This window comes from Mixophyes fleayi, chromosome 6, assembly GCF_038048845.1.
Source record: "Mixophyes fleayi isolate aMixFle1 chromosome 6, aMixFle1.hap1, whole genome shotgun sequence".
Classification (NCBI taxonomy): Eukaryota; Metazoa; Chordata; class Amphibia; order Anura; family Limnodynastidae; genus Mixophyes; species Mixophyes fleayi.
The window spans coordinates 177,685,693-177,713,055 of record NC_134407.1 but is presented as its reverse complement, the minus strand read 5'-3'; the positions used below and the strand labels follow the sequence as shown (position 1 = coordinate 177,713,055).

At 40.2% G+C, this 27,363-nt stretch overlaps 2 protein-coding genes across 5 annotated transcripts; one reads left to right on the top strand and one right to left on the bottom strand.

Annotated features, from left to right (window-relative positions):
- Positions 1 to 335: 335 nt before the first annotated feature.
- On the bottom strand, positions 336 to 19,897 carry CNTD1 (cyclin N-terminal domain containing 1). Of its 4 annotated transcripts, none has more exons than XM_075177404.1 (8): positions 19,716 to 19,897; positions 17,337 to 17,536; positions 15,549 to 15,624; positions 7,536 to 7,710; positions 7,119 to 7,281; positions 3,547 to 3,691; positions 2,717 to 2,813; positions 336 to 2,387 (listed from the first exon to the last, which is right to left on the bottom strand). In XM_075177404.1, the coding sequence occupies exons 2-8, from the start codon at positions 17,512 to 17,514 to the stop codon at positions 2,277 to 2,279; spliced, it is 945 nt and encodes a 314-aa protein (XP_075033505.1). In that variant the 5' UTR covers positions 17,515 to 17,536; positions 19,716 to 19,897; the 3' UTR covers positions 336 to 2,276. The 4 variants fall into 4 exon arrangements, with proteins under 4 accessions (XP_075033505.1, XP_075033504.1, XP_075033503.1 ...); XM_075177403.1 differs by having other exon boundaries at positions 19,756 to 19,896; XM_075177402.1 differs by having other exon boundaries at positions 17,337 to 17,521; positions 19,756 to 19,896.
- A 207-nt stretch (positions 19,898 to 20,104) lies between these two features.
- Positions 20,105 to 24,918, top strand: COA3 (cytochrome c oxidase assembly factor 3). Its single transcript, XM_075177400.1, has 2 exons — positions 20,105 to 20,325; positions 24,485 to 24,918. The coding sequence occupies exons 1-2, from the start codon at positions 20,127 to 20,129 to the stop codon at positions 24,586 to 24,588; spliced, it is 303 nt and encodes a 100-aa protein (XP_075033501.1). The 5' UTR covers positions 20,105 to 20,126; the 3' UTR covers positions 24,589 to 24,918.
- The last annotated feature ends 2,445 nt before the right edge of the window (positions 24,919 to 27,363 follow it).

Sequence of the window (27,363 nt, the reverse complement as noted above, 5' to 3'; positions counted from 1 at the left end):
GCCAACTAATCTTACCAATTTGTAAAACTGTTTATTAAATGTATATCCTTCAGATGTTGTTCTTTCCACTGCTATATATGGAGCAAACTGACTGTTGGACAAAAGCTTTGGATATACTACAATTGTAACAGTCCTTTAGTGTAAAATAGCATATTATGCTAAGTTATTAAATAAGACAAAGGAGCAAAACAAATATAATCAAAGTTTAAGGTGGAGATTCAATTGCTGGCGATGTATGTGCGCTACCCTGCCAGCAACTACAGTAGAAATCTCTGCTCATGTCAATTCTCCACCGCGAAGTGTCTTGCGAATGTTCCAGAGACACTTCTCGACTAACTGAATCTCCCACTAGGGGTTTGTTTTTGTTTATTTATTTTCTATTTAAATGACTAAATTCATTTGCATTTAATTTTACACAAAGTATAAAATAGCATATTTCTCTGTTTAAACTAGCTCCTATACTCAAGTGGAGAAAGATAACTGGCATGAGATGAAGAATTTTTTTTCTCTTGTGTGCACCATTGGCTCCACAGATGCATTAATACAGTACAAGTCATTATTGGTGCTTTTAACCATCACATCTCAACTAAATGGACAGCTAAATTTAACTATGATTAAAATGTTCTGTATTCTATCTAGATGTGTTCTGTACCTCAACAAAGATTGTGTTCTTTTGTACAGAGGAATTTTTTTTTCATTTTAATTTTTTTTTTTTTTTTCAATCATTTTATTTTTCTGCTTGGTAAAGGTATTGAATAAAATATCACAGCAATCCACAATGATTGGCTACTTCTCTCAGTGAGAAATTGATGATAAAAGGCGACACAAAAACGGTGTAATCCGTAGATGTAAGCAGGTGCATCATTTAGATCCGAAATCGTGAAGAGAATATATCGATTCAAACCGTTTTACATAAATCGTAGACAAGTATGGGAGAGAGGGTAGAAAAGTAGGATGTAAGGGGACGAGAGGAGAGTTCATTCCAGAGTCTCCTCAAACAGGAAACACTGTTGAGCAAACTGAAATGAAGAAAGGGAAGGGCTACCATTAAAGAAACCTGAAATTAGGCAATAAGTGGTGATGAATTGGAGTAAGTATTAGGGATTTGACAACATCTTACTAACAGGTAAAAGGCCTGCTCAAACAGTGATCCCTAGAAGTCTGATTAAAAAAAACTTGTTCTGCAGGTACTGGAGGAAATACTCCATCAAAATACCCGAGGTTTCGAAAAAGGTTGGAAGGTGCTTATTTTCATAAGATTTCTTAGATATCTTATGTTTGCATTCTGTAGCCATATGGGGGGGAAAGAAGCAGATGGGAAGGTCTGAGAACCCCATACAGCAGTGATGTTCTGACAGTCAGCGAGCCTTCCTCTCTGGCCCCAGCTCTGCAAACCACTCCGATATAGACTCCTCTGTGTTTTTAAGCAGATAATAATTTTCAATGGGAGCAGCCAGATTATTTCTTACTTGATCACCTTTGGCACACTGCAGGGAGGTATTGCAGAGCATCCAATCAGAGCAGGTTAACAGAGTGCAGCGCATTCTGCACCGAATGCTCTCTCTTCTTCCATTGTGTGCTCCGACTGTGAAGGTATTTTCGGATTTAATTAGTCCATAGGGGCATGTTTGGAAGTGAGTGCCATGTGGGATCTGAGGGGTCTGATGGCAAGGGGGGACATTTTGAAGCAAGTCTGAGTGGCATGTGGGAGTATTTTGGGATGAGTAATGTGGAGTGTTTTTTTTTTTTGGTTTTTTTTTTATCATTCTTGAAATTAAGAGGATTAGTGGTAAGTGGGTGAAATAAGGTTGCATATTCTGCAGCAAGAGATTATTCATTTTATGAATTAATATTTTATTTCTTTCCCACATGTCAAAATGACTCAAGTTTGCCTATTGTGGATTATTAATTCTTTGACCATTAAGAAGCACTTGAATTTGTTCTATTGCTTATTGTTGTTTTATGCATTACATGCCATAGTAATATGCTGGAAGTCACTAGATCCACAATCCTGGTCTTGTCTAAGGAGAGCAACAAAAATGCCCTCACAAATTATAAATGTATATACTTTAAGTAGAGGTTGTTCAAACAACATAATGTCTATGGTTCTAGAGAAGTTTGGAAACATAAATCTACCATATTGACCATGTTCACCTAAGAACTGAATCAAATGTATTTGATATTAATACAGAATGGACTATAACCACTAAAGCTGGTGTGGGCTTAAGTGTTTTCTAAAGTGTTTTGGAGTAACTATATCTTGTTTGCCACAAGTATTAGTGCTTGGGCAGGTCAATGTCTCCTATACAATTCTTCAGGATTGCAGAGCACATTTCAAACACAGAGTTCACTGTAATGTTGGTGATGTTACTTAAATGTTCCAGAACCTGTAGGGGAAACCAAGATATATACAATTAGGGAAATAATAAAAGGCACAATAACTGCAAAGGTTCTTGTTATTTTTATACAGATAGTGCAAAAAATAAAAACATACACTTTGCAAGAAATAATTATTGAAAATTGCTATTCTATATACAGCTAGAAGCCACTATTACTGTAAGTGGTACTTTTAAGGTATGGGAGTGTAATGTTTATAGATCCAATAATATAATGTAACAACAAGTAATGTAACAAAAGGCACTCAAATCATTGCAACAAGAACATTGTTGTTCAATTTAGTTTTCGGGTTAAAGGGGATGAGGACCTGTCTGGTTACCTGATTCCAGGAGTCCTGGCTTATTATGAAAGTGCTAGCTGAAATGACTCCAGTACCCAGTAGCATCTGATCTTCTTTCACACTCAGAAACTTGCTCCTATCAGAAAAACATATCCAATTAATACTGAAGTAGTTATCTAAGCCTGAGCGGTCATCCTCATTATTCTCAAATGGCCACAGGTGACTTACAGACTTATTTCTGAGTATACATATATATATAATCACATATAAATACTACTGAAATGTAACTAGTTGGATGTGCAGATTTTTTGATCAATGCAAACACATTGATTGTTCAGCCAATTAAGATTCCTCAGGGCCAGGAAAAAACTTTGTGTATCTTACTACATAGGATGAATTACCTGGTATTCAATTTACACTAGATAGTAACCGCTCTTCATAGATGCAACACCAGCCCTAGATGTAGTTCTCCTCTACACACATTATAACACAAACTCTACACTGCACAATCCCTACATATTGTAACAACATATATTACTTTTCTGCTGTTTTATACACTGCTATCCCTCCCTTGCAGCTCTTATGTTCCTTACAAATGTGGTTTACAGTGATTGTAATAGTTGTCATTCTTTCTTTCCATGAATTATGCTGCAGGACATGTTTCTACTGTCACAGATTAGGAAATAGACAAGGAGTGTACTATGTTGAAGGCATGGGTTAAATAATTGATGGATTCTTAGTTTAAATAATTCATGTTTTTTTATTATCAGGATCGCCTCACATTTTTTGCTTTTTATTTATTATTAAACGTGTCCAGACTGTGCACTCCTTTTACAAAGGCCCTTTGCATAGAAAACGGAAATCCTCACCTCTGTGAGCTAGTTGGAGTTGATAGATTCACAGATGCCTGTAGCACAGTGTCATATATAGGATTTCTCAGTAGATAAACCAAATCCAGGACCATGACACACATATCACGTAAGTGTTTTAACGGCACAGAACAGCCATTATGTCCTGTAAAATGTCAAATGCAAATTAGACATGTACTCTCTGTTTTCTTTGCATTTAAAGGGCACTTGTCACCATTGCTGAACTTTTTCAGTTTCAGCACTAGAGAAGCTCTCAGCGGATCATTGATCCTTGTGGAAAAACACATTAACAGGATAATATCACCAAAATAAAAAAAAATTAGTTTTTAACACAACACTAAATATTGCTTTCCTTTACCTAGGGCCCGTTTGAATAAAAATGTGCATTAGTTGATATATTCATTGTGAAAATGTAGATGTGATATCTGGTTACAGCTATCTTCCCGCCCACATTTCCATTCGCTAGTTCACTGTAGCAATGCTCACTTCAGGGCGCTATAAAACAAACCTGTTCCTTACTTTAGATTGTAGTTGTGCTGGAGCTGCATGTGGAACAGTCAGCTGACAAGAATGAAGTGTAAAACTGTTTACTAAGGTACACACAATACTAGTTGTAATGTAACATATCAAATAATAAAATACACTGCCAATTTTTGACAGCATGAAGGTTTTCTACACATAGAAAACAAAAACATTCTGAGAATTACATCCACTCTACAGAAGCCAAAATTGTCAGAGTAATTGAATATGCAATTGTAATGGTGCTAAAGTAATGAAACCCAGCACCTCGGAGACTACTGATCTAATGTTTGGATCAAACAATCAGATACATGGGAAACGGCTTCAAACATTCCCATACTGAGAACCAATAGAATCTCTAATCATGTATTAAGCATCAGACTGTGCTAATGATTTGGGGGCAGCAATGATTTTCTATTTTCTGTACTCTTGTACCTTGTATTAAGGCTAATAAATCAGTGTATACTTCTTACTGGAGTTTTTATGGTAGCTGAGGGGCTTACATTTTTGTTCAATTACAATCTATTTACAGAAATTGTGTGGTTGTGTTTATTCTAACTTACTTTGTAATATATGTGGACAGAGGTCTTATGAAACCATTGTCCATTATGCACAGGAATGAATGAATGAAGATTTTTTTATTTTATTGAGTTTTTAAAAGAACATGAAACAAACAAAGCAGTGGATACTGATTACAATCAAAGAGTACAATAAAATGCACAATCAACACTGCCAACATACATCAAGAAAAACAAAAGAAAATAGAAAAATATATTAACACACCTCATAAAACATAATACTTATGACAAAGAGAACTAGAGGGGGGAGGGGAGACCAGAGACAAGTATAGAGACACTCAGATTAGGCTCTGACAATAATGAACACCTCAGAGAACCCGCATCGGGATTTAAGGGTCGGTTAAGGGTCGATGTTCCGTAAAGTAGTCATACCACAAAAACCATTTAATCAGCGAGGAGGCCACAGATTTTTTTTTTTTTTAACAAACAAATATTTATTATTATTAGCCTTCATTTATAGGGCGCCACATGTAGTCCGCAGCGCTATACAGAGGGAAAACAACAAAACAGTACACTGTATAACATAACAATACAGTAAACATATAACACTGCAACTCTTAATATACCCCTTCCACCCCAGTAGCTGTGTTAAGTGCCACCTGAAACCTGTGCCCATTATATATTTACCTTTTATTGCCAGTGCTGGTCCTATTGCAATAGAGAAACCAGTGGGGTTTCAAATATGAGGTCCATCTATTGCTATGGGACCAGCGCTGCTAATGAAAAGAATAAATCATTTTAAAAATAATAATTTTAATAAAGGACAACATGGCCCCCTGCAAATTCTAGAACAACTCCAGATCCAGACAACCTGGGCTGACACTATGATGGCAAAACCAGCTTCATAGAGTCCCCATTACAAGGACAACTAGCTCCCAGAATAGTCAGCACAGGTGTGACACTTATCTCTCTCTTCTTCCAACTGGTTGTCAGCCCTGCGCTGAATGGAAACTGGAGCCAGAACAAGACTAGAAAGGACATTTATGAAAGCGAAATGCAAAGTTGTTAAGCAAAAACCTTTTTGTGTCACATGTCAATTTTTGAGCAGATGCACCTGATTTAAAGGCAAGAGCATGGATTTGTGGGCCAAGGTGGCAGTGTCTGTGGTGGCATCTTCTGATGAGAGAAACTAGGAGAGTTTGGGGTTCCCTGCTGAGTGTGGGCACCTACTTATGCACCCACAGGCAAAAACAAGATTTTGTTTTACATACAAAAGATTGAAGGGGGAAGAAGGAGCATTTATTCCCTGCTTAGAGGGGTGGTCAGAGAATTTTTCTTCCCGCAAAACAACTTTTAATGGTACTTAAGAGGTAATCAGGGGTCGTGCTATAATTTTATTGGTGCTCCATTTGCACCTTCTGAGTACAGTTTATACGAGAAAGTGCATTTCTAGGCACATTTTCAACAATCTGATAAAAATATTCAAATAAACAAAGGTGCCAAGCAATTAAGACAGTCCTAATGTACACATACTTAGCTTAATACATAAATTAGGCTGAACTGAGCAGTACTTTAGGAGAAAAAAAGTTGAAATGAATAAAAGGGGTGGTCATAAAGTGGAGGTAGGCAGAATCTGCAAGTGACATTTTCACTCTTCTCATCATGCGCATTTACAGTCGGGCCCACAGTCCAGAAGTACGGGTGTGCACCTAGCAGCGTGTTCCACAGACAACTGGGAGCATTTGGCGCAAATACAAAAGTTCTGTGCACCAGCATGAGAAAAGCTCTGTGCACCCATATGCTTTGCACTAAATCTAAAAAGGACTAGGGGGTATATTTACTAAACTGTGGGTTTGAAAAAGTGGAGATGTTGCCTATAGCAACCAATCAGATTCTAGTTATTTATTTAGTACATTCTACAAAATGACAGCTAGAATCTGATTGGTTGCTATAGGCAGCAACTCCACTTTTTCAAATATACCCTTAAGACTATGTTTAAAAAGAGCTGAAGCCCCAGGATATAGGTAAGTATGCATCAAGTACAAATAGCAAAGCCAGGCAGAGCCTGAAAGCTGAAATAAGGGGCAAGCCATAACAAATTAACAAGGTCTGTGAGGAGTTTGTATGTTCTCCCCGTGTTTGCGTGGGTTTCCTCCGGGTGCTCCGGTTTCCTCCCACACTCCAAAAACATACTAGAAGGTTAATTGTCTAACAAAAAAATTACCCTAGTCTGTGTGTGTGTGTGTGTGTTAGAGAATGTAGACTGTAAGCTCCAATGGGGCAGGGACCGATGTGAGTGAGTTCTCTGTACAGCGCTGCGGAATTAGTGGCGCTATATAAATAAATGGTGATGATGATGATGATGATGAAAGGCTTCATGTAGGACAATGGGATAAAAATGGAAACGTGTTGCCCTTAGTCCCATTACCACACAGGAGCTGACCAGAAACAAAGCAAAGAAACATTGCTAAGCTAGCTTTACAAAATATATAAGACACAGGAAATATGGTACTCTACCAATATTACATTACTTACCTAAAACCTCTAGAAGCATTTCTACATAAGTGAAAGGAGAATGGATATTTATGCGGAAATGTAGAGTTTTTAACACGGTCAGTTCAGATTTCAATATCTCGTCCTTATTACAGATGTAATCCGCTGATTTCAGAAACTTCAGTATTATGCCGTTATTGATTGTCTGTAATTATTAAAACATTTCTAGGTCATGTAGTTGCTTTATGATGTCACCTTCCTGTAGAAAGAGGTTTTGACAAGTACCTGCTTATGTGGAAGTGTAAAAAACGACATTACAAGGACATCTATTTCACCTAATTGTGCATCTGTGTTAAACAGGACTATCCTTAAACCAAGCAATGCGTTTCCTGAATACCACTATGAGGAACACCATTCCTGTCTATGTAAGTACAGTAACTACATAGCAATAACTCTTACATGATAGTGGAAATGCAGCTTGCTTGTGATCTGGATACAAGACGCCAGGCGGAGTATGAACATTTCACAAAGATTAGCTTTTATTGATCTCCATGTCTTGGCCTGTGCTGTTTCTGTTTGGTTCATGCTTTCTAAACTGGATTTATACAGCTCCTCTACGTGTGAAATCATGAACCTGAGACAAAGCACAAATTAGTGTCACCAGTTGGGGAAGATTACCTTGTCAGCTACCATCATGGGGCCTCATTTAGAGTTGAATACATTTGTGCACTGACGAAATGTAAAAAAAGTGTACTTATGTGTGTATGTGGAGTCAGATATATCTCAAGATGAATCAGACTCAAAAACAATAGCATATGTGCCAGTGATCGAAGTAGAGATTTAGTGGATGTATGGAAAATGTAAGTGAATGAAGTTTGATAGTTTTACAATGAAGGCAGTAGAAGTGGACGGTATGGCACATCACCATATAACAGCCCACTTCCACCACTGATTTGCACCAGGCATACAAGTGTGTATACTTATACCTATTAATAGTGTAGAGATGCAGCTTGACAGCATTAGTAGTAAATGCTAAAATCACATTACCATACCTCCCAACATTTGGGTAGATGGCAAGGGAACAGGGTCGATAGGGGCATGACAACAACCCTGGGGGCGCGCCTAGCGCTTTTGAAGCGCTAGGCTGCCTCGTTCTCTCCTCCCCTCCAAACATCTTCTGCATTCATGAAGAGCAGCAGTGAACAGACAATAATTCTCAACTTTCCCACCCACGGGACAAAGCTGTCCGAATCTGCATGGCGGGACATTTGTGATGCATACTGAAGTGTCAGATACACACGAGAGAATTGTCTTTACAATTGTAAATAAATGTGAAATTTGCATTTTCCATGTAAAATTAATTAAAAATTCAATGGGAATCTTCTTTCCTGCAGTACTCCATCTGGGAATGACAAATAAGCAATGTGAATAGATGGCTATAATTTGATATAATATAGCCACAAAGCTAATGAATTAAGTATCCACAGATAGGAAGGTCAATAAGCAATTAGCCAATCAGAAGCAGCTAGAGAGTGCTGCTGATGGTCATCATCATTGTATATCTGTCACACGCCGGACTCCCGCTGTCTCCGCGGGAGCCGGCGCCTGTCCCCGCTGACTCTGGAGGTCTCCTCCACCAGGATTCCCCCCCTGTTTAACAAAACTCACTTACCTGGTTCCACGCCGCTGCCACCGTCCAGCGCTGTCTGTTCCCCTCTTCCGTTCAGCGCTCAGTGTTCTACGCATGCGCAGAACTGTCTAGTCCTTTTCTGTGCTCTCACTGCCCTCTATTGGCTGCCTAATAGGAACTGCACTATATCTAAACCCTATGACCAGAACTCAATGCTGGTTCTTTCAGTCAGTCCCTGACTCTAGTATTGGATACAGCTCCTGTGTTTTGCTCCTCTCCGAGGTTCCAAGCCGCTATTCCTCCGGGAACACCACCTCTGGTGGCTTCGCTACCGAAGCTCCGGTCAGCACCCCCCAAGTGGCAACTATATTCTACGTCTGCAAGCCAACTTCCGAGTATCTACGTTGCAGTATCTCCCTGCTATTTCCACTCCCAAGTGGCAACGTCGCTAAAACATTACCGGCATCATCTCGATCAAGTGGCAAGTTTATCCCTAATTGATTCTACGCTCTCTCTATTGTGGTTCACTGGGAACTTCCTTAGGGGACCGCGACCTGCAAGTGGAAGCCGCAAAAGCCCATATTCCCTTGCGGGAATCACTGGTGACTCCGCGCCCCTAGCGAGAGTAACGCCAATCCCGGCTGAACTACTAGGATCCGGTTTTAACCCTACTGGTACGTGACACTAAGAACCAGCCATGTCAGATCCTGATAGAGAACCTTCCGCCAAGGATATGCTTCAACACTTGGTTGGAAGAGTGGAGCGCCAAGATGCGGTTCAGATGCAACTTTTACAATGTCTGCAAACTCTGGCTACCCGTTTAGACGCACTACAGGTGGCTCCGCCTCAGCCGGCTATTCAACCACAACCACAAGTCGCTGAGGGTCCTCCTGCAGCTGCTTCCTCTCTGCGTTTGCCAACTCCCTCCAAATTTGATGGTGACCCTAACTCCTGCCGTGGTTTTTTAAATCAATGCTCCATCCAGTTTGAGTTATTACCTCAGAATTTTCCTACCTCCAGGTCTAAAGTGGCTTATATGGTCTCACTCCTATCCGGCCAAGCCCTAGCATGGGCCTCTCCTCTATGGGAGCGTAATGACGAACTCCTCAACGATGTTACAGCCTTCACCTCAGCATTCCGGAGGATTTTTGACGAACCAGGACGAGTAACATCTGCTGCTACAAGCATCCTAAGACTCCGTCAGAACTCACGGTCTGTGGCTCAATACGTTATTGAGTTTCAGACTCTATCCTCCGAACTCCAGTGGAATGATGAGGCGCTTGTCGCTGCCTTTTGGCAAGGGCTGTCAGAGAAAATCAAGGATGCCCTTTCGACTCAAGAATTACCTCCCACCTTAGATGCATTAATTTCTCTCTGCAACCGGGTAGATCTCCGGCTTCGGGAAAGATCGTCCGAGAAAGACTTTCCTAGACGTACTACCCTCCGGCTAGCTCCTCGCTTTCAGCCACCCACGTCTATGGATGAGCCTATGCAACTGGGGCGCTCCCGTTTAACTCTGGATGAAAGGGAGAGAAGGATGAAAAACAAATTATGTCTATATTGTGGAGATTCTGGTCACCTCCTGGTTTCTTGCACCCGGCGTTCGGGAAACGACAAACCCTAGCCTGCACTGGAGAGGTCAGTCTGGGGACTTTTACTTCCTCTCCAACTTCTTTTCCAGATCTAACCTGTTCTTTTCCTGTCACCTTGCATCTTCTTTCAGGGCCCAGGTCGTCCAAAGCCTTGTTGGATTCAGGAGCAGCTGAGAACTTTATATCACAATCGTTAGTAACACAACTTGCGCTACCCACTGTTGCGCTGAGGAGGCCCATGGCCACTACTGGCATCGATGGCTCCCGTCTCCCTCACGGCAGTATTCTTAGACGTACCAGACCTATCTCCATGCAAGTGGGGGCCCTCCACTGGGAAAAAATTTCCTTTCTCGTCCTGCCATTGACCATCAGCCCAATCATCCTTGGATTACCATGGCTCCATCTTCATTCACCCCATCTGGATTGGCCCTCATCACAAATCATCGCATGGGGCCCAGCATGCTCTCACCACTGCCTGACACCAGTCAAGCCTCTCGGCTTCACGCAAATTCCAGAACCCACTACGGTTATCCTACCGCACCAGTATTCTTCGTTTGTGGATGTCTTCTCCAAAGTCTCTTCCGAGCGTCTACCACCCCACCGACCTTGGGACTGTCCCATCGATCTCCTTCCGGGGAAAACCCCTCCTCGAGGCCGAGTCTATCCGCTCTCACTACCCGAGACAGAGGCTACTACACGTTACATCAAGGAAAATCTGCAACGCGGCTTCATTAGACCTTCCTCATCACCTGCCGGAGCGGGGTTTTTCTTTGTGAAGAAGAAAGATGGAGCACTCCGTCCTTGCATCGACTACAGAGGCTTGAACACCATCACTATTAAAAACCGCTACCCTATTCCTTTGATCACCGAGCTATTCGATCGCATCAAGGGTGCGAGGATCTTCACTAAACTCGACCTCCGCGGTGCATACAACCTGATTCGGATACGCTCTGGGGATGAGTGGAAGACGGCTTTTAATACACGGGACGGGCATTACGAATACCTGGTAATGCCGTTCGGCCTATGCAACGCTCCTGCTGTTTTTCAAAGCTTTATTAACGAAATCTTCCGTGTTTTACTATATTCCTACGTAGTGGTATATCTAGACGATATCCTAATATTCTCCAGAGACCTTTCCTCTCACCGCCTACATGTGGCTGAAGTTCTTTCCAGATTACGCATCAACCATTTATTCTGCAAGTTGGAAAAGTGCATTTTCAAGGCCTCTAAATTGCCTTTCCTGGGCTATTTAGTGTCTGGATCAGGCCTACAAATGGATCCCGGGAAAGTTCGTGCTATAATCGACTGGCCCCAACCAACCACACTCAAAGCCATTCAACGTTTCCTGGGTTTCTCCAATTATTATAGACGGTTTATTGCTAGTTATTCCTCTATTGTGGCACCTCTGATAGCTCTTACCCGTAAAGGAGCAACACCACAGGTTTGGTCCCCAGAAGCATTGGAAGCGTTCCATTCTCTCAAAAGAGCCTTTTCCTCTGCACCTATCCTCCAGCAACCCGATATTTCTCTTCCTTTCTTTCTAGAAGTGGATGCATCCTCCGCCGGTGTGGGGGCAGTCCTTTCTCAAAAAAACTCCCAAGGCAGGTTCCATCCATGTGCATTCTTCTCCCGCAAATTTCTGCCAGCAGAGAGTAATTATGCCATCGGGGACAAAGAACTTCTGGCCATGAAATTGGCCCTAAACGAGTGGCGCTATCTTTTGGAGGGGGCTCGTCATCCAGTTACGATCTTCACGGATCATAAAAACTTACTCTATCTCCAGACAGCCCAATGCCTGAATCCACGTCAAGCCCGCTGGTCGCTTTTCTTTACCCGATTTGATCTGCGGGTCACTTTCAAACCCGGAATAAAAAATAAGAAGGCGGATGCATTATCTCGGGCTTTTCCAGGTAATCTGGGAACAGACACTTTGCCGGAACGTCCTATCTTGGACTCTAAATGTCTAAAATTATTTTCAACAACTCCAGCTCCTATTCCCCCTCAGGGGAAAACTTTTGTTCCTCCTCATTTACGAAAGAGTCTCCTACGCTGGTCCCATGCTTCACGATTCGCAGGCCATCTTGGCTCCCGTAAAACATCAGAATTACTCTCTCGACAGTACTGGTGGCCCAATTTCCACTCTGAAGTTAAAGATTTCGTGGCTGCCTGTCCTACCTGTGCTCAAAATAAAACCCCCCGCCAAGTCCCACAGGGGCTACTCCACCCTCTTCCACTACCTACCAAACCGTGGACTCATATTAGCATGGATTTTATCACTGACTTACCCCCAGCTAATAAATTCAATACCATCTGGGTCATTGTGGACCGCTTCTCTAAAATGGCACACTTCGTTCCACTCATCGGCCTTCCGTCCTCAGTATGTCTGGCTCAACACTTTGTAAAGGAGATTTTCCGACTGCATGGCTGTCCCGCGGAGATTGTCTCGGATTGTGGGGTGCAGTTTGTCTCAAAGTTCTGGAGGTCCCTTTGTCATCTTCTGGGCATCCGTCTGAAATTCTCCTCCGCGTATCATCCCCAGACCAACGGCCAGACGGAAAGAGTAAACCAAGATCTTGAAACGTTTCTCAGGATATTTTCCTCAGCCAATCAGAGGAATTGGATGGATTTATTGCCCTGGGCAGAATTTGTTCACAATAATTCCTTTCATGAATCCACATCATCCACTCCCTTCTCCGTGGTATTTGGGCACCATCCTCGCATGCCAGAATTTTCAGCCCTCCCTCCCACCCAAGTACCAGCAGTTAACACTCTTCGGCAGGACTTTCTATCCATCTGGTCTCGAGTTCGGAAGGCGCTTAAAAAATCCTCCACTCGCTACAAGTTAGCGGCAGATAAGAAACGCAGAGCTGTTCCTCTGTTGAAGATTGGCGACAAGGTATGGTTATCTACAAAGAATATTCGTCTTAAAGTACCCTGTATGAAACTGGCTCCTCGCTACATTGGTCCTTATAGGATCATTCAAGTAATCAGTCCGGTTTGTTTTAAGTTACGACTACCATCCACTCTGCGTATTGCTAATGCCTTTCATATTTCCCTATTGAGACCGCTCATCATTAATCGATTCACTGTGCCCGTTACATCTACTACTCCTCTTTCCCTCCAACAAACTGATGAATTCGAGATCAGCCATATTCTGGATTCCAAGAGTTCTAGGGGAACAATCAAGTATCTAGTTGACTGGAAAGGGTACGGCCCCGAAGAGCGCTCCTGGGTACGGGCTGCAGACATCTGTGCTCCTCTTCTGCTGAAAAAATTTCATTCCAGTTTTCCGAAAAAAACAGGTCCTAGGTGTTCAGTGCCCACCTTTAAAGGGGGAGGTACTGTCACACGCCGGACTCCCGCTGTCTCCGCGGGAGCCGGCGCCTGTCCCCGCTGACTCTGGAGGTCTCCTCCACCAGGATTCCCCCCCTGTTTAACAAAACTCACTTACCTGGTTCCACGCCGCTGCCACCGTCCAGCGCTGTCTGTTCCCCTCTTCCGTTCAGCGCTCAGTGTTCTGCGCATGCGCAGAACTGTCTAGTCCTTTTCTGTGCTCTCACTGCCCTCTATTGGCTGCCTAATAGGAACTGCACTATATCTAAACCCTATGACCAGAACTCAATGCTGGTTCTTTCAGTCAGTCCCTGACTCTAGTATTGGATACAGCTCCTGTGTTTTGCTCCTCTCCGAGGTTCCAAGCCGCTATTCCTCCGGGAACACCACCTCTGGTGGCTTCGCTACCGAAGCTCCGGTCAGCACCCCCCAAGTGGCAACTATATTCTATGTCTGCAAGCCAACTTCCGAGTATCTACGTTGCAGTATCTCCCTGCTATTTCCACTCCCAAGTGGCAACATCGCTAAAACATTACCGGCATCATCTCGATCAAGTGGCAAGTTTATCCCTAATTGATTCTACGCTCTCTCTATTGTGGTTCACTGGGAACTTCCTTAGGGGACCGCGACCTGCAAGTGGAAGCCGCAAAAGCCCATATTCCCTTGCGGGAATCACTGGTGAACACCTTTCACTTGTTAGACTCCGCGCCCCTAGCGAGAGTAACGCCAATCCCGGCTGAACTACTAGGATCCGGTTTTAACCCTACTGGTACGTGACAATATCTTTGCAGCAGCTCTCCAGTATCCACAAAAGATAGGTCACCCTAAGAGGTGTGCCTGGGGATGAGCCCGTGTCTAATTATATTGCACTTATGTGAATCACCCTTACTGTATACAATCTTATGTGTGCCTGTCCATGTTCCGCTTCTCAAGGTTTAAGGTTATGCAAGTCTAAGATACAAGTCTATGAATCTGTATTTGGATGTATTTCTGGTGCCTATGCACAGTACAGATATGCGTATATTGCACACAAAAAACTTATGCGTATATTAGGGAAAAAATACTTGGCACAATTCTAAATGAGGAAGTCCCCATGAAAACCCAACTCCCACTTTCATTTTCTAAAAACTCTCCAGGTGTAAAGTTATGCAAGTCTACTATATGCAGAACTGGAGATATGGACACATATTCGGTGTGCATGCCAGTTTTACTTTTTGAAAACTGCCCCTCTTTGGTGTTTGAAATACTGTATAAATTTGGATAAACTTTTCTATTGGTCTGAAATTCCATACGTGTCTGTGTGGCTCTTAAACATATGAAACACCCAATATGTACATTAGTGTATATGTATATTTTAGAATTTCTGGACCTTGTATCCACATATGTTAAGATTTTTTTTAACAAAACGTTTTGTGCATATCTGTAAATACATGAAATGCTGGCTTTTTTATAATATAAGACTTTCACAATCCTACTAGTTGGGGGGGGTTAAAATTTTGCCTTTAACAGTGGTAAATTATTTTAGATTTTGGATAACACACATACACTATATTGTATCAGTGGCGCACGCAGGGGGGGTTTCTGAGTCTCCAGAAACCCCCCCTGAGCTAACTAAGTGGCCGCCATAGCGGCACTATCCTATACAGCAGCCGCGGCGCTGTCAAATAAGCGTCCGCGGCGGTGCTGTATTGTATACAGCACCGCCGCGGACGCTTCTTTGACAGCGCCGCGGCTGCTGTATAGGACAGCGCTGCCGATACGGAGCTGCTGCGCAGCTCTCACTCGTGGTGGTTTTTTTGGGGGTTTTTTTGGTGCCGGGGGGGGAACCCCTCCCTGACAATACTGCGTGCGCCCCTGTGTATAAGCCGCTGGATGTGATTAGGGACCTATCTAATACTACTAACTAACCAGCTGTACCTGTCTAATAATTCCACTGCCTGGTACTTAGTAGAGCTGTCCTGACACCAGTGCTCTGACAATAAGAAGATCAGTTCTGCAATATAAAACATACACAATATCTCAACTAAATCCATTACAATCGTTTGTCCATTAAAGATACAATGATTGAAATATGCTATATTAAATACTACTTCAAATTCTAATTTCATTATAAAAAATTGAATTTAGTTCAATTTAAAACTTCTTCACAAATGTTTACTGTTTCAGTTAAAGAACATTTTTACTTTTAAACAAGTTGTTACTGTTAAATCTATAAGTTCCAAATATACATATTTGCCAATATAATGTGATATAGCTGAGCTTTAGTTAAAAAGATCCAGTAATACCTGTCCTCCTGTGTTGTAGTAATGTTTAGTTTAGTAGCTCTGAGTAATAGACATTACTATGCACCACCTGAAACTTCAAACTCCATTTTGTGTTACATTCTCTGCAAGTATCAGCCCTGAGCAAAGCATGAAACAACCGCTAGCTGATCCAATCATGTTGCAGGCAGCTTCGTGATGTCACAGGGAACAGAGTTACAGTGGATGGTAGGAGGTGGTTTATTGCCACAATTATTATACACAAAGCTGTGATGTAACTGGGGGCTGCCCGTCCTCAACTAGACTGCAATCTGAAAAGATGCAAAGCCAGAAACTGGGTTCCACAGAAGCCTTAAAAATGTATTAATGGAACCATAGTAATAAAACAAAACACAGGGACATATTAGTTTAATTACATATATTATTTAAAGATGTACTTCTCTTATATGTGTGACTGCTGGATATTTAACGGTTATGTCTTCCAGGCAGCTTTATTTATATTTTGTCATCCTTAGATATTAGAAGGGAGATATTTAGGTCTGTGCATTGGATGCATGTATATATCTATATAGCAGATCTGTTATCTCTACTGACAACCTCAAACCTTATTATTTGACATAATTTTTGTAATGTACTTTCACTGAGCACAGAAGCAACGTTATATGAGGTTGCAAAGCATATGTCTTTTGGAGGTCTTGATATAATTATGACTTCCATTATTTATAATACTCTTTTCATCATACTTGCCTACTCTCCCATAATTTCCGGGAGGCTCATGAATTTCGGGGAGTCCTATCGGACTCCCGGAGGATTAGGCATCCTCCCAGGGGATGTAGGGCTTAATGATGCAATTTGCGTCATCAGGCGATGCCGTGGATATCAGCATTTCATAGCAAGGGACAGGTCCACGGTGATGGTCACCATGCCACCTCCTGCACTTGTCACTTGACTTCCCCTTCAAGATCTCCTGAAGAGGAGGCTACAAAAGTTGGCAAGTTAGCTTTTGATGAAATTGCTACTTTATGAATATGTCTGATGAAACATATTAATATTCTTCATTGATAAATATATAATTTATGGGAGATTATTATAATAATAAAAAAAGGTTCCATGTGTCCTACAGAAGCACACAAGACCACTTAAATATAAAGTACAAGTTACTTGCTTATTAGAACTGCAAATAATTTGGTATAAAGCTAAGATTGTGTGAGATGTTTTTCAATTTGTGCCACATGCCTCACTGATATCACAAATTCCTTGTGAAATTATAGGCTACATATTGTTTCAGCTCACACAATGACTGTGTGACATAAGAGTTATGCAAAGGTATGGGGACTTTTAAATATATATTTGTGGATGTTATTTTACTTTTTTTAATAGTCATTCAAGCAAACTTATACACCCAGTATCAGCATATGGTACAATTCCCCTAACAGACACTTACCTATAACTTTTGGTTGCTTAAAGGAGCCAGCATACTCCGTCAAGTGCTCTAGAACATGTTCATTGTCGTTTGCCAAGCCAATAAGAATATCTTCTAAGATATCAAAAGGGGCTATCCCAAATATTGTGCCAGGAGCATCTGAATCCCTTCTTCTTGTTTTAACTGGAAACAGATTCATCGTTGACCTGAAACAAATAATGCTGAAGAAAAACTGTAATATTTCCAACATGAAGATTTTACACCTGGCACAATACAACATATGGAACAATTTTAGCTGAGTTACAAAGTGAATAGTAGGCTGTCAGCTCTTAGTGATAATGCATGATTGCCTGCTAAGGTCTGTTTTTTTAAATAGAGTAAAAGGGAAAGGGTTTGTGAAACCGAGTACTTTCTTCCCAAGTTCAGACAGTGAAGGTTGTCTGGATCCTGCTTTAGGCAAGTGAATGCATTAAAAGCAGCACTTGTAATTGGTATATTTAAAACACAGTGATGTTGAAAACATAATGACAATGTTTTTCAGATCATATTTATGTGTAAATGTTTTATTTTTCCATTGATTTGCTAAAATTCACAAAATAAAGTATCCACAAGTTGTCATTGTTCTACAAAATGCTTCAAGTTTAGCCCATGGGAATGGGAAAAATAGCAGCATGGAGCAGCCTCAAGGCTCCGTCTAGGTGGGGGAGCCCTTAGTAAACTTTTAGAGTAGTTGGTAGTACAGCTTTAAGTAATGATTCTCAACTTCTCTTAACTAAAACTAAAATTTGAATGACTTGCGACAGGTGTGTACTCTCAAAGGAAAAGACATTATTACAATAGTAGTTATGCAAAGTCAATTATAATTTCCAAAGCAGTAGCTTACTCAGAAACCAGCAATATAATTCCACAACTAACTGTAAGAAATGATTATTCTTTATGTGTAATAAGAATTTACTGTTGTATTTTGCTGCCAATATTGATGGTGCTGTGGAAGAATGTCAGAAATTTGAGAACTTGGGGTATGATGTGATTGGGAAGTGACAAGAGATTATAAATCAATCATGTCAATGAAAAAACATGACAGGTGAAAAGGTTATTTTTACTTCTTGTGGAAGGGTGCTGTATGGTGTTTTATGTTGTATGGATACAAGTTTTTTTTTATGTAGGTTAGTGGATATAAATGAATAGTTGCAGATGTGAAAAACACAAGGGGGTGTAGTGTGATATTTGTCTGACACAAATGTGTGTAGCGATATTAGTAAAGATAGTAGCTGGCACAACGCATGTGAGGTAGGGAGGAGTGGGGGAGAAAGTAACACCAAAATAATACAGAAGTACTGGGGAGCATGGTGTAGACTGGAGAGCACATCAATGAGTAACTAATTGTCACATATATGTGTGTCTTTTCTTTATGAGTAATGCATTTTATGTCTCTGCAATAGTGTATTTAGTGCATGTCTATGTTAATATAGAGTCTGTGTGTTAGTGAATGTGTGTGCCACAAGAATGGAGTAGTTATGTAACTGACAGGAAGTTGCTCCTTTGCAGAGTGGATACTGTCCAGCTAGATAAACTGTAAGACAATTCACCCCTTTGCTAGTGTACTACAAATGTATAATTTCCTTCATAGGCCTGTCTTCTAATTGATGTAAGCGCCATCGTCTTTGCATTTAGTGGTGTCGCATGGTTTCGATTTTTATATATATCAATGAAAATTACACAAGTAGTACATACATTTATTTTGTCAATGTGTATACATACATAGTTGCCAACATTTTACAATATTACAGGGACGCTTTTCTGCTAAGCCTGAGGCTCCATTCTGGTTCTTCCAATATTGTCTCACCAGATATTGCAGTTGGTCAATATTGAAAAATAGGGATATTTCCAAGGACAAATGTTTATTACCTGGGACTGTCCATGAAAAATGGGGACATTTGCATATATATGACAGAATACCATGGATAATTTGACAAAGCATTTGCTGTGCTTAAAGTATTAATATATGAAGCTTACTGGAAATCACCTCTGTTCAGTAAACAGATCTGCTAGAGACAATCATCTAGAACTAACCATCTGCAAAATGCAATTTCTCTAATCTTGTATAATTTAAACCGCAGTTCTCCTTGTCTATCCTTAGTAATGTAATATTTACTAAATAGGAACCCAATATGTAATAGGAACATGATATGTAAACAATTGACATTAAACCAAGTTTAGTGGTCCTGATGGGAATTGTAGTGCACCAGATTAAATTGCTACATCCATAGATCCACCCGCTCAGCAGCAAAGTGTGTGTGGAAATCAATGTGGCAGAAATGTATATCAATTAATATGCCAAATTTGACAAAATAACGGTAGTATTTATTTACACTAACAATGTTGGAATTGTTATTCAACCTTCAGTATGGCCAGTTTCCCTCACAACAAGTAAACTCACATCAGAAAGCCTTCTCGCCGCTAAAGCCAAATGACTGAAAATAAATAACAATTACTATAGCTCTACAACAAACCGACCAGCTCAGATTATGTCGAAATGTAAGTGTAGAAATTGTCTTCACGTTTGTCTGCCCATTACCGGGGAAAAAAATAAGCCGTTCGCCATATTTGTTGTGGGCAGGATACCAGCACCCGTCAATTTTGGCGGCTTCATTACTATTATTAAAATGAAATTAAAACACATTTGAATTGTAATTTAAACACAGTATGTAGTATTTCACAGATTTTAGTTGTTTTATTAAAACTGCGTTTGACGTCAGTTGTGGAGAAGCCCTTAGTGACGTCATCACCCGGCGCCGCTGTCAGATAAACATGGCAGAGAAAGGAGGCACACAGGGGTCAGAGCCTCCGTTCGCACAGAAGGTTGATCCGAAGCGGGAGAAGATCAGTCCCGAGCAGATGGAGTTCATACGGAAGAGGGAGATGGCTCAGTGGGCGAAGCAGTCGGGGAAACTGCGGTCCAGAAATATTCTCACCGGCCTGACCATAGGTGGCATCGTGCTGGGGATCTGTATCCTTTTAGTGTACTGGGCACACTGACCTGCTAATCATCCCTTCTCCAGGGTGAACAGAATACATTGGGTATTCCATAATAGCATATACACGGATCATGAACCACACTCCAAAATGATATACAATAAAATATTGACATCTGTCATACATTTTAGTAAATATTACTATTATGTTCATAAAAGTAAATATAAATGTTTGAGTTATATTTTGCATTGTGGTTTATATAAAATACATAGGTTAATATATTGTTGTTATGCAGTGCCTACTTGGTCAATACAATAATCCTTTAGGGGGCTGGCAACTTTAGCCTGGGGTTGGGGGGGGGGGGGGGTGCAAACGCAAGTAAGCAGACCCCAGTTCTCTGATGGCCTTACAATGCATCCATCTGGAGGCGATAAAGTGTAGTCCTTTCAAATATCTGGTGGTGATAAATTGCAGACTCCAGGTCTCTGGTGGTTACGCAGTGCTGGTAACTCAACAAGATTACTTGCCCCTCCTGCAGTCGTGTATTGGCGAGAAAGTTTGGTTGTGTAGGAAATGCGTTATACCTAGTAGACTGCTCCCACCACTCTAATGGGTAAATATGGCTGGCTATTCACCAATGAACGGGTCACGGCTTCATGATGTGCTAGTGAATGGCCATTGCTAGTCACCAAAGAAAATGCTTGACTGGCCTCAGGAGGAAAATGCCACCCTTGGATCCCAACTTTTAGAAAAATTTATGCAGGATATATATGGAATGCAGGAGACAGGCTCATACCCATTGGCGTCAAAATACATGGGCTTACCATTGTTTTAAACATTCGTGCAACTCATCTAATTGGTGGTGACTTTGCAACCCATTGCAATATCAGTCCACGTTAGTACTTGCATTGGGAGCATTGTGGTGCGGTGCTTTTTGTTTCAGGCATGTCCTGCTGCATTTTTTTACGTTCAATGCAAGTTGAATGTATAGCATATTTACCTACTTTCTCCTTGCTTTGTCCGGGAGGGAGTGGGGCGCGGCCATTCGTGTCATTTTGGCCCTGCCCCCTGCGACGGAAATGCCTTTTCATTGCGGGGGCGTGGCTGAAATGACATCATTTTGGGGTGCCAGGTGCGGGATGCAGGAGATTTGCCAGCTCTCCCGGGAGTCTCCCGGTCATTCCGGGAAAGATGCAAGTATGATCTATAGAAGTCAATGGAGGACCCTCCGTTGACCTCCCTGAATAAATACAAGCACTCGCTAAGCACCACATGTCAAATGCACTCATGTTTGACATGCTGTGTCACTGACATTTTAACTTCTGTTGTTCAAAGGCCAGAGGGTACCAGTCCTTAAGGTTTTCCAATAATTCGGCAGTCAGTGGCTAAAACAAACTGAATTACATGTAAAAGTTACCTGTCTTTCCCCACACTGCCCCAGCATTCTCCTGTTTATTATATTGTTTATCAGTGCTTCTCACAGTGACTGTTGGAGGAGCAACTTGGTGATTATGTCTGTGTGTGTGTATAGCATTATCAGTAGCAGGAAGACCTTTTTGTCTTATTATATATAACATGTTTATAAAAAGGGTAATTATCTGGATAGGAAATTTGTAAAATAAATAGAGATAAGGGAAAATGAAAATAAATATTTCAGTTATTAAGTTATCAAATATTGTTAGAATCCTACTAAAGCATTTGCTTGCATTCTAATTGATTAAGAATGATCTTTTTTGGATGTTCATAGTTCTCAGGCTAAAATAAATAACAGGAACAATAACCAGCCTTATGGACTTCTTCACAATTGGTTTTTTTTGTGCAGCAGATTCTTGTAAACACTTTTGGATGGCATGTAAGATGCTAGCCAGCGTTTATTCAAACAGTTTGGATATATTTTGTTTCAAGCTGGTTACCTTCATGCATCTTGAAGTGTATTTGAGCCATTTTACCTAGAACCATCACAGTGTATCCTTTGCTTCACACAGCTAAACAGGAAAGGACATCAATACAGTTAAAAATTTTGTGATCCTTGGTATAAAAAAAAAATGAACAAATGTTGCAAAAGTATTACAAAACAAACAAAAAAATCTCGCATAAAGTGATAAAACATGTCTTTGATTAAAATCTCTTTTTAAGAAGCATTACAAGTTGATCCGTTAGATTATCGTGGGTAGCAGGTATGCCATCTGCCACAAGTAAGAGTCTGTGTCCTTTATGCTTTGTTAGCCAGTATATAAAAAGCTTTGTTGCTCAACATCTGGTCCCAGACCACACCGCCCCTCAGTAGATACACTTCCTAGCGATTCTGGAGTGCTTCTGAAATGGTAGCGAAGGCACATGGTGATGCAACATTGCAGATTTTCCTGGGCACCACTATGGAAAATCTGCAATGTTTGGCCCCAATAGTTTTTGTGACAGATTTCAGATGTGTCAAAAGACTCCACAAGGTTGTTCCTCCACTTACCACAGCTCCAAGCAATCATTATTTTTTCTGAATGAACATCTGCATTTCTGTACAATCGCATCAATATGCAGTGGCGACGCACATTACAGAGCAGACTGACCTTTTCAGTATATGTGCAATATGGACCAGTTGTAGTTTTGTTGGACTTACAATGACCAGACCGTTATACTCCTCTTAAATCCAATCGGTTTTGATTGAAAATGTTCTACCAAAGAGAATTTGATTATTAAGTAAGTGGATTATATTGGATTGTTTATTACCCACGTGTCAAAATAGATATGTTTTGACTGGATGGTAACTTTCTCACCTTTTGATGACTGTTTACTTTGTTGGCTGCCTCTGATCTCTGTATTAGCTATTTAAAATCAAATACCTCTAATTTATTCTGCCATAACCATGTGATAAAATTACTTCATGTTAATCCATTTGAATATTGCTTTTCTTTGTACATTGTGTTCCTAATAATAGAGAATAAACCGACACCAAAGTTCTGTCTATCCAATGTGCTTTCTGAACCTCCCCTTCCCTAGCTGGCAGAACCTGGACACAAACCATTGCAGCCCTAGTATGGAATCCAGCTACTAGTTGGGATTAGCAGAACATTGCTTATTAGATAGTTACCCTTTATTTCAGGTGTATTTGCACATCTGTTGGCCCTTTTTTTGTAAGAATCAGTTTCCTATATGTTGTCTTTATGAAGGAATATGGCTGAAAATCTCATTTGGGCTATGGGGTTATATAGCTTCCTAGAAGACAAAAGAAAGTCCCTTGTCTAATACTGTCATCCTCCTTTGCTCCGAGGATGGTGGTATGTCAAATATATAGCTTTACTTCATATCCCTCTTCAATTCCCTTATGTTTAAACATATAAAAATCCATCCAATGTACATGATCACTTCTTCAGGTCCTTTCAGATTAGATCCTCACTTCCTTGGATCACTGACCCACATCCAGTTGGGGTCTTTAATAGTTGGCAGATTTGGGCATGATTTATTCTAAGATTACTGCTCTTAGGAGACAGTTTATTTCTTGGTCCATGACAGGTTCTTCAAAATAAAAGAGGAAGCCAAAATGACATACTCTTCAATATGGTGGCTTAGTGGTTAGTACTTCTGCCTCACAGCACTGGGGTTATGAGTTTCATTCCCGACCATGGCCTTATCTGTGTGGAGTTTGTATGTTCTCCCCGTGTTTGCGTGGGTTTCCTCCGGGTGCTCCGTTTTTCTTCTACACTTCACAAATATACTGGTAGGTTAATTGGCTGCTATCAAATTGACCCTAGTCCCTCTGTCTGCATGTGTGTGTATGTTAGGGAATTTAGACTGTAAGATCCAATGGGACAAGGACTGATGTGAGTGTGCTCTCTGTACAGCGCTGCGGAATTAGTAGCGCTATATAAATAGCTGATGATGAATCATCCCACTGTACTTCTCCTCTATGCTCTTGTCCTTCCTTCATTCTTAATAGAATAGAGCCATACCAAGTAGACACTGTTGTAAATGTGTAAAATCTTAATAAATATGTTAAAATGTAAAAAGCAGTCTATATATATATATATATATATAATTATTTGTTCTCCATCGCCAGTTGAAGTGATGCAGGCCATGCCAACAGAAGACACATAAGTTGTCGCCTCGTTCCCCATGCCTCATCATGTCTCTACTAGTCAACTTGACGTTGGAGGAGTTGTATTATATTAATGTGCTTAGATTCCTTAACTTACTTATAGATGGGTACACCTTCTTTTCTGTGTCTCAAGAAAAGTTTCTAGATGAGCTTGAAGATGAAGCAAAAGTCGCGCGAGCAAATTATCCCAAAACGTCGGCCAACTGATTGCAGACATCAGAGACTGGTTTTCTAAAGACGTCTGAGATCTCTACGTGGACATTAGCAAATCCATCTTGCAGCCCAGGATTTCAATATGCCGATACACATAATTCATTTCATGGGTCAAAAGCTTTTCCGGCAACAATCTCGACATGAATGAAAAATGTCTAGTAGCATGTCCTGATATAAAGATTTCTTTCTCAGTTTGGAATATATTGTACAAAACTATCTATTATGTACTGGTATGCAGTTATTAATGATATATCTCAATCTAAATGCATTTATTTTCCTAGATCAACAGCCTTTTATTAATAAAATAGTTAAAGAAGGCCCCAATGCATGTGTTCTTATTTAAAGAGAAAATGCAGTGTCCACATTTTAATATAAATTAAGTAATCAATGGGATTTTAATGAAAACTAAAAGCGTATGTCATTTTGAGAAATTTTGTTAAAGGAACACTAATTTAAAATAGTTGTTTTACAAAAAATTACCACCAATATTGTTCACAAATATATAATATATTAACAGAACTTGATGTATAATATACTATTTACACAGTGTACAGCTGGGTGCCAGTTATTGTTCTCTGTTGTCAACCAGTCCACACAGAGCCGTCAACTGCTTTGTCTTTTCAAAGACTTAGAAGCAGGAAGTCTGCTGTGCATAAAAAAAAAAAATGTGATTGGTTGTTTGGCTTTTGACTAAATTGGTTATGATGGGAGTGTTTGTGTCTGTGGTAGGGAAATTGAGTATATGAGGCAGGAACTGAAGTGTGTTGTGCAATATAAAGTAAAATGAAACTTTATTTTCAATATTTTCAGTTCCAATAAGATATTTTATATAGAGCAACATGTATTTTAGGTTTTAGATTCCTCTAAAAAGCAATTGTAGTTGGATTCTATGAGTGCATTAGTTATCATTAATATCACTTATCAAATGTTTGTGTTCTATAATACATGATTAAAATTATATTTAAATATTTGTAGAAGTGTAAGGATAGACACTGATTTTAATGTTTCTGTGACAGCATGGGTTACATGAAATTTCCTGTAACAGATTTTGCTGGACAACCTGTAGTTCTCTAGGTGCTGTGAAACAACAAGCCCCAGCATGCTTTGCAGCTTAATAACTGCTTAATTTTTTTACTGTGTAGTTGTTTATTGCTGCAGACCTACATAAGACAGGGCAGAGGCCCCAGTCAAGTTTTTTTTGTTCTTTTGATTTTTCTTTTTAATGTGCATGTCTGTTAATGTGAGTGACTTTGCACGGAACCTTGCATAAAAAATGGCTTCGCACTTTCAGCAAGACCAAAATTAAGACATGTCTGACTGAAAACTGTGAAGGATGGGTAAGCTGTAGCACTTCAGTTGTAGCTGAAATAAATTTCCCATAATGCTCTACATGCTTTTGGTGAACTATTGCAAATGATATGATTCTATACATTAAGGAGATATCTAGCCATGGACGTCTTTTATTAACAAAACCCTCTCCCCACAGACATCTGAAAGGCATTTGGGAGATGCATTGTCCCAGCAGCAGTCTGACTGATTCTCCTAATAACAAAATATAGAAATTCTGCTGTTTTGCCATATTACAACTCATAATGTATTGAGAGCACTGACCATGTAACGCTCTAGATATAGAACAACGTTGTGTGTCAGAAGAAGGTCATTTCAAAATTCTCCTGCCACCAGCAGCAACAGGTGAATCAACTGATTGGAGGTCAGGTATCCCCTGAATGGCGTTTGAGGAGGGGGATTTACAAGCAAAATATCTCAATGGGTGGAGGTCTGTTAATCAACTGCAGTCAAATCTTTCATTAAATGTGTGCATTTGGTTGCGATAACAACCAATCAGATAGTTTCTTCCATTGTACAAGCTGATTGGTTTAATACAAATTTACACCTAAATCAATGTTGGTAAATAGTTCTCAATGTTGAACCTCCTAAAAAAATGATTAAATAAAATCTGAACTGAATTTGACCTAAAAGGATGGAAAATCAGATCAGCTGATGACATCCATCTGGATCATGGGTGAGGTCACTGGCTGACCCTTAATTGTTAGTGTAAGGATTTTAGGCAGTTTCCATTACATTCTGATCATATTGGATCATTGTAATCCAATAGGGCCCTCCATCTGTATGGAGTTCTAGCTCACACATCTGATCATCTTAAAAAAGGGTGAGTTTTTGAGGATAAAACATAATTGCCTGGAGTACTAGACTATTTGAAAGAGGATACAGTAAAATATCAATAAAGAAAGCAATCAATCCGTTCAAAAAGAAAGATCGGAATAACCTTATATATCCAAGGAGAAAGTTATCTGATTCCGGCAAGATTAGGTTCATAGGCGATTTCTGTCGTGATTGGAAGGATATACAATCCATTGTGCAAAAACACTGGTCGATCTTATTGTCTGATGAGGATTGCTTAAGACTCTGGATGACAAAGTAAATTTTATTTGGAGACTAACAACTAATCTGAAAGATAAATTTGTCAAAAGCCATTTTGTTTAGAGGAAAAAAAGCATCAGACCAAACCAAAGAATTTTATATCTGGTCATCTTGTGCTGTGGTTTTGGCTATTCTATATTAAAACATACAAAATATACATACTACCTTAATATACTATTTCATCTATAAAAATATGTTGATGTAATATGCTATTTACACTTACAATTTGTTTTTTATTAATACCCAAAGTCTGTTGTAATATGCTTTTATTTTGTATTTTAGAACTAAAGGAATATTTCATAAAAAAATACACATACACCCAAGGTC

What these genes read in the sequence shown, in the direction of transcription:
- CNTD1 (XM_075177401.1), bottom strand. Translation starts at nt 17,595, where the DNA reads ATGTTGTATTGTGCCAGGTGTAAAATCTTCATGTTGGAAATATTACAG. An exon ending in GCAGTGGAATTATTAGACAG is followed by an intron (nt 7,711 to 15,548) that starts GTACAGCTGGTT and finishes GCTTTGTCTCAG; the next exon opens with GTTCATGATTTCACACGTAG. An exon ending in AGCTGCATTTCCACTATCAT is followed by an intron (nt 7,282 to 7,535) that starts GTAAGAGTTATT and finishes TAATAATTACAG; the next exon opens with ACAATCAATAACGGCATAAT.
- COA3 (XM_075177400.1), top strand. Translation starts at nt 20,127, where the DNA reads ATGGCAGAGAAAGGAGGCACACAGGGGTCAGAGCCTCCGTTCGCACAG. An exon ending in TGGCATCGTGCTGGGGATCT is followed by an intron (nt 20,326 to 24,484) that starts GTATCCTTTTAG and finishes ACTTACTTATAG; the next exon opens with ATGGGTACACCTTCTTTTCT.